The 6,369-nt window shown below is 53.2% G+C and overlaps 1 protein-coding gene across 8 annotated transcripts in view; it reads right to left on the reverse strand.

Annotated features, from left to right (window-relative positions):
- KMT2A (lysine methyltransferase 2A) overlaps positions 1-5,852 on the reverse strand; it is a 91,272-nt gene extending 85,420 nt beyond the window's left edge. For 2 of the 8 annotated variants that reach the window (XM_058663832.1, XM_058663827.1), the window contains exons 1-2: positions 5,350-5,851; positions 3,034-3,132 (exon numbers count right to left, since the gene is read on the reverse strand). In XM_058663832.1, the coding sequence (XP_058519815.1) occupies positions 3,034-3,132; positions 5,350-5,802 (552 nt within the window). In that variant the 5' untranslated portion in view covers positions 5,803-5,851. Of the gene's footprint in view, positions 1-3,033; positions 3,133-5,349 lie in introns of all 8 variants that reach the window. The other 6 variants (XM_058663834.1, XM_058663831.1, XM_058663828.1 and 3 more) reach the window with 5 other exon arrangements.
- Between the last annotated feature and the right edge of the window lie 517 nt (positions 5,853-6,369).

Genomic DNA, 6,369 nt, shown 5'->3' on the forward strand with positions numbered 1-6,369 from the left:
AGTGGAATGTGGGCAGGCACAAAGAGATCTTAATTAGGAGACCTACAATTAAAACACAGCGAGGTCCCAGCAGCCTGTTATGCCCCTGGGCGAAAGGAACTGTGACCACCCCTTCCAGCCACAGGACAAGGAAGGAAAGGGTAGTATCCACATATGCTCCTGGCGCAAGGAGGATGGCTCCAAGGAGCAAAGAGACAAGAATTCAGTTCAGACAGGAGTGTTTCCAGTCACAGTGCAATCAGACGTTAAAGCTCTGTTTTGTGAATGATGATCTCCAGGAACAAGTGCCTTAAGACAATAAAATGGAAGAGAAAAATGGGGACCAGTAGTAATGATTTTCAGTGAGAGACATAAAAGTTCTAAAGACTGGATTTCTAATGCTCAGTACAAGCCAAAGTTCATGTCAGAACATACTAACAACTATTTCCTTTGGACTTAACAGATATAATGATGTGTTGTGTTGAATTTTTCTTCTCACTTAAAAGCTCACACACCTAAAGAAATATACCCCTTAGGTTGACAAATTTCTTTTGGACAGTCAGGGATCCACAACAATGAAAGCAAACATCCATACAGGACAGCTTCTGAACACCAAATAATGCTTGGGGCTCTACAAACTCTCAGAACTATGCTTATAATTTTATCTTCATTTTTTTTCTTTAACCAATGAAATTAGTTCAGCAACTCCTTGTTTCTCCCGCACAATGAAAAATTTCCCAACATGAAATTATTCCTCCTAATATAGTTAAATGATCAAAAGTGCAACCTGATATTATAATCATTAGGGGACAGCATTTGGCATAACTGTTAAGACAGCGTGTGCCATATTGGCTGGACTTGGACTGATACCTGGCTCCATTCCTGATTCTAGCTTCCTGCTAATGCAACAGTGATGGCCAAGTGACTGGGTTCCTGCTTCCAGCTTGAACCAGGGATGGGGTGGGGATGAAGGCTGGGGGGGAAGGTGCTGTAGTTGTCTGGGGAGTGACGCAGCTAGGAATTTCCCTGTGTCTCTCTGCTTCTCCCCTAACCGGTTCTCAGTCACCAAATGGGCTCACTGGGCCTGACCCTTGAGCTAAGAAATTATGACCCAACCAAAACATTAGTTTCATAGAAAGGAATCAGAGTACTAAGTCAGAAAAGATTCATGAGACATTTAGCCCAATCTTTCCATTTCACAGATCAAAAATGTAAGGTTAAAAGTGAATTGTCCAAGGTGTCCTAAGTGAGAGATAAGAGCCCATGTCCCCAGACTTCCCCACTTTGCTTCCACCAAGCCCATCCTGAGCTAATCCTTAGCTGTGAGGGCATTGCCCTAGCACCCCCACTCTCCGGATCAGTCTGATTAGTCTCTGGATCAGGCCACCCAAAGAACATTGAAAAAAAAGTATAGACCATAGACACTCTCTAACTTTCCTTCAGCAAGAGGACTATCCTCTTTTAAACTCAACTCCAAGGCTTGTCTCAGTCTCCATGAACTTGCACTGCATTTTCATATGAAAACAACTTGTCAATGTTGTCAATTAGTTTCAATCTACACGTAATTAGTCTGTTCTGGGTTCAGGATTGGGATGGAAATTTTGCTTTTAACTTTTTTGAGGCAGTAGGGAAACTAACTGGATAATACAATTAATAAACAAAGGCTAACTGCTGATAAACTAATCGTTTCTGGGGCTTATGTTAAAACAGTCCAAATTCTAGTCAACAATGACACTGCCGTGATAGGCTGAGTGCAAAGCATCTAAGACAATCCTCAACAAAACAGGACAATACTTGGGAGCGGAAGGGGAAGTAGGCACCAACTGGGTGGCTCTGATTGCTGAAAGTGTGCGGCAAAATAAGGCTTCAGCTCTACCTCTGGTCCCTCACAAAGTCCCCTAACACCCACAGGTGTTTGAAAATAGCTCCATTCCTATCTAGCCATGAAGAACTCTTTCACAATTATTACCAAGGCAAAGGAAGTTAGGAACCAACAGCAATGAGAAACACACCTCCTCGAGACTCCTTCAAGTTCTGTTATGGGTAACTGATAGTCAAGATTCACTCAAAGCAAACCAGAATTTCACAAGGTCAGAATCACTTTGGGTCATCTAACCCTTTCTTCATGGATAAGGCAAGCCCTGACACACAGCTGTAAGTTCTGAGAAGCAATCCTTAGAATTCTGTCAGTGGGGTGAACCCTAAACTTCCTTTAGAAACTTCCTCCCTGATTTGTAAGCCTGTAAAAGTGCTTGTTTTCTACGTTGAAAACAACCAAACCAGACAAGATTGTCACTCTAGCACTAACTCTAGCATACCAACATCCTATACTAGACTGCTTCAAACTGCCACATAGCAAAAACTTACCAAGGGAACTACAACTCATCCAAACCTAGTTCCAAACCAGAACACTAAAGTTGAAGGTAAGGAGTCAACTACTCTTCTCATAAAGAAATAGCAACTACGGTTCAGGCAAAAGTTTTAAAGAAAAGAAGCAAACTCCTAAGTAACATGGTCTTATTTTAAGCTACTGCAATTCCTTGACACTACATATTCCTGTCGAGCAAAATAAAATACTCTTACAATCCTCTCACAGTGCCAGTGGCTGAGGAAGTGTTAACACCTGACTAAAACTTTAAAGGTGATTTGTCAAAGACCAACAGATTAAATATTCTGGTGCCCAGACATTAGGTCCCTGAATCCAGGTGCCTCTCTTTCTACAGTCTCTTGAAAAGCTATGATTGGAAAGTGTCAGCCCAAAACTTGGCATATAACATTTGAAACATGAACCTTCGGTCCTTCAATACAAAACACAAAACACATTAAGCATGCTGAACAGGGGGTGAATACTGCTCCAAATCCCCTTAACATAAACAAAATTCTCCTAAGAGACTTTATCAGACTCACATATATAAGGGACTAAAATTCCACATAGCATCAGGCAAGTCTCAATTTTGAAAATAAGCAGGTAAACGAAATGTCAATAAGTCTACTTTTTATGTTTTTTTTTTTTTTTTTGCTGCTGTATCTTTTAAAAAAGCAAAATCAACTCACATTTAAGCACCAACTCCATGCAAGTAACCTGAACGGTTCAGTCTTTTTGTCATGTATGAGGCCTTTGGTTCTCCAACTACATGGGATCTGTGTTGTTAGCTTAAAAAATACAGAATTGGCCTTTCAAAAAAAAATAATCATCTACAGCAACCAACAAAATAAGTCTCAAACAACCCTGCTGACTGCAGCTGCCTGCTGAAGGCTGGGAAAAGGAGGTGGAGATAGAGCAGAGAGGCAGGGAGAGGGGACGCTGCAGCTAGCTGTGTAGCAGGGAACACGCCCCCATCATGTCCTCCTAGCTCTGTCAGAAGGCGGGTTGTTGTCAGTCTCCTGATCAGGCTGCCTTAGAAACCATTTAAAGAGAGAGAGACAGAGAGAGGAGGAAGAGAGAGAGACAGAGAGGCAGGAAGACTAACAACTCAAAAATGCCAGCTCCTTGCAAGGAGGGGCCAGGGACCCCGAAATCTCCTCCCTCCCCATCTTTCAGGATCTTTGGGTAAATCTAAAGGGGTGTGGGGCACCATAGGGGCCATGGGGTTTGCCCAGGATATTCTGTGTGCACCAACGGCAGAGCACGCAGGAAACGGCTGGTTGTTATCTTTCCCTTTCTGTTTCAATCAAGAGCACTCCAGAGCAGCAAAGCCCCTACCCCCCTTCGCTTCAGCCCCTAGCAGCTGCTCTTCCTCCTCCTAGCATCCCCCCATCCTAGGCGTCCCCTCCCTTCCTCTACAATTCACCCCCCCTTCTCCATCCAATGGAAAACAAATGCGCAACGCCAGGGCTGAACCTGAACTCAACTTCCCTTCCCAGGGCAACTTTCCTTCGGGACTGAAGGGGGCTGAGGGGGGGTCCTGTCCAAGCCTCCCAGTTCTCTCCCCAGCACTAGCTGTGAAGGGCAAAGCTCTGATCCTTCCTCCACCTGGGTCCCCTGGTATGAATCAGTGAAAAATCCCAACTCCTCCTTCTAAGGAATAACTTTGCTTTGCTTCATAATCCTCCTCCTGCTCCCAACCCCAAGCCACCACCACCTCAGCCGCCGCTGCCACCGCCACCGCTGCTACCACCACCACCACCACCACACTAAAGTAAGACTGTCCCTATCTACTCCTCAACTCCCAACCAGCTCCCCCCCCCCCGCCCTAGGATTGGCCTAGGCCCCAGGATTGGCCTAGGAAAAGGTGGTGGATCAATAACGAAATGACGAGAGGAGGAGGGAGATAGGGTTGGACACTGCGTGCTCTCCGGCGCAGTGGGTGGGGTAGGAGAGCAGCTGCTTCCCCTGAGAGGGCACTGCCCAAGTCCCCCTACAAACACCTCCCCGCGCAGGGGCCCCCTTCCCCAGGGCTGGTAGGGAGGCCTGCCTCCCCTCCATAGCAGAGGTGCAAAGCTGCTCTTTGCTACGCCTAAGGGACCGCGGACTATCCCCTACCCTAACCACCACCCCTGAGATGCCACTAATCCTGCTCTAAAGGGTGGAGAGAAGCCTAGTCCAGCTCCCGAAAGGCTAGAAACGGCAGGCCTGCAGACCCGGGCGGGGGTGGGGAGGGGGGCGGTGGAGAAGAGATCGCTGTGCGAGATCACCGTTAGCTTCAGAGGGAGAGGAGGTGAGGGGAGCCAGGTGGAGCGGAAAGGCGACTTCCCCCCGTGGGGTAGGGCGGGCAGGAGTGGGGACGGGGGAGGGCCTATCTGCTGGGGGGCGGGGGTGGAGGAAGGGGGAGTGGCCGGCAAGGTAGGGACCTGGCCCCGGGAAGGGGCGCGGGACGGGTCGTCAGGTGTCCGCCAGCAAGGTGCTGGAAACGACACCGGTGCCCAAGGGCGAGGAAAAGAACGTGGCCCTGGAAGAGGCCATCACCCGAGGGATGCCCGAGAGGGAAACTGCCCCAGGAGTAACACATCTGCCGGGGGAGGAAGGCGGAGATGTGGCGGGATCAGGTCTCTAGCAGGGAGGGAGGGAGGAATCTTGCTCGGATGAGGTAATCTGTAAAAGGGAGGAGGGGTTCAGTCCCGGGATGGGAAACCCCGGCGAGGGGGTCCGTGCCAAGGGGTCTGGGGGAACGCTCAGGGGAGGGGAGGGGTGGTCCAAACGCCCTTAGCCAGATGGGTACAAACCCTGGGGAGGGGTCGCCTGGGGGGTCTGCAGCCCTGTATGGCGGGGAAGGAGAGTGTGAGAGCCCCAACATAGGAGGGCCATTTGCCCCGGGTCAGGGAACTCAGCTGGTCCCAGAATCGGGATGCTCCTGAAGCCCGGATGGGGGAGGGGAGGGGGCTCCGCAGAGGGTCGAGACCCCAGACCTGGGGGGTTCCTCGCCCCCTTACCTCTCCGCTGCCGCCTCCCCCGCTGCTCTCCCCAAACACCGCCCGGAACCGGCGCAGGTTGGTGCCGATGGCGGCCGAGACCTGCAGCGCCGCGTCGAAGCCCGGGCCCACCCGGAGCAGGGCCGGCCCTGAGGAGGCTGAAGACGATGACGAAGACGAAGACGAGGCGGACGACGAAGAGGCTGCTGAGGCGGCGGCCGCTCCCCCTGTAACCCCAGCCCCGCTGCTTCCCGCCGCCGCCGCTGCTGCTGCCGCCGCCGCCGCCGCGGCCGCCACAGCCGGGGGGGAGGGGGGCGCCCCGGGGCCGCCACCGCCGACCGGGGGCCCGGGGGGAAGCAGCAGAGCCGGGACGCGTTGCCGCGGGGCGCCCCCTAGGCCCCGGCGCCCCCCGCCGCCGCCGCCCCCGGTGGTCCCGGGTCGGGCGGGGAAGCGCCACCGACAGCTGTGCGCCATGTTCGCCCCGTGAAGTGAAGCAGCGAGAGGGAGAGGCGACAACACAGGGGGGCGGGGAGGCGGAGGGGGGGGCAGAGGGCCCCGGAACCTGCCTAACCCGCTCGGCGCCGCCCGGCGGCCTGCGCCCGGCCGACCGCTATGCACAGCGCCGGGCCGTGCCCGGCGGCCCCGCAATCGGTATACCGGCCTCGGGCCCACGCTTCAGACACCGGGCTGCGGCTACTCCACCCAGAGGCCCGGGCCGCCTCCGCTTGCCCGCCCGCCCGCCCCGCAACCTGGATAACAGCATGCCCCGCCCTCCGGGAGCGGCATTGCTAGGGAAAAGGAGGAGGGGTGAAGGCGGGGTGGGGGGAAGGAAGCCCAGGAGCTGGGAGAGGAGCGCGGGTTCCGGGGAGAGGGGGAGGGGGCGAGGACTACGGGTAGGATGGAGGCGGAGGGAGCCCGGCCGCCTGCAACCTCGAGAGCCCGGAGGCCGATTACACACGTTCCCGGGACGCGCTGGGAATCGAACCGCCCAGGAGAGCAGCTTCCAGTATAAGGCGGCTGCTGGGTCGGGGAGAAGTGAGC

This window comes from Ochotona princeps, chromosome 4 (genome assembly GCF_030435755.1).
Source record: "Ochotona princeps isolate mOchPri1 chromosome 4, mOchPri1.hap1, whole genome shotgun sequence".
Classification (NCBI taxonomy): domain Eukaryota; kingdom Metazoa; phylum Chordata; class Mammalia; order Lagomorpha; family Ochotonidae; genus Ochotona; species Ochotona princeps.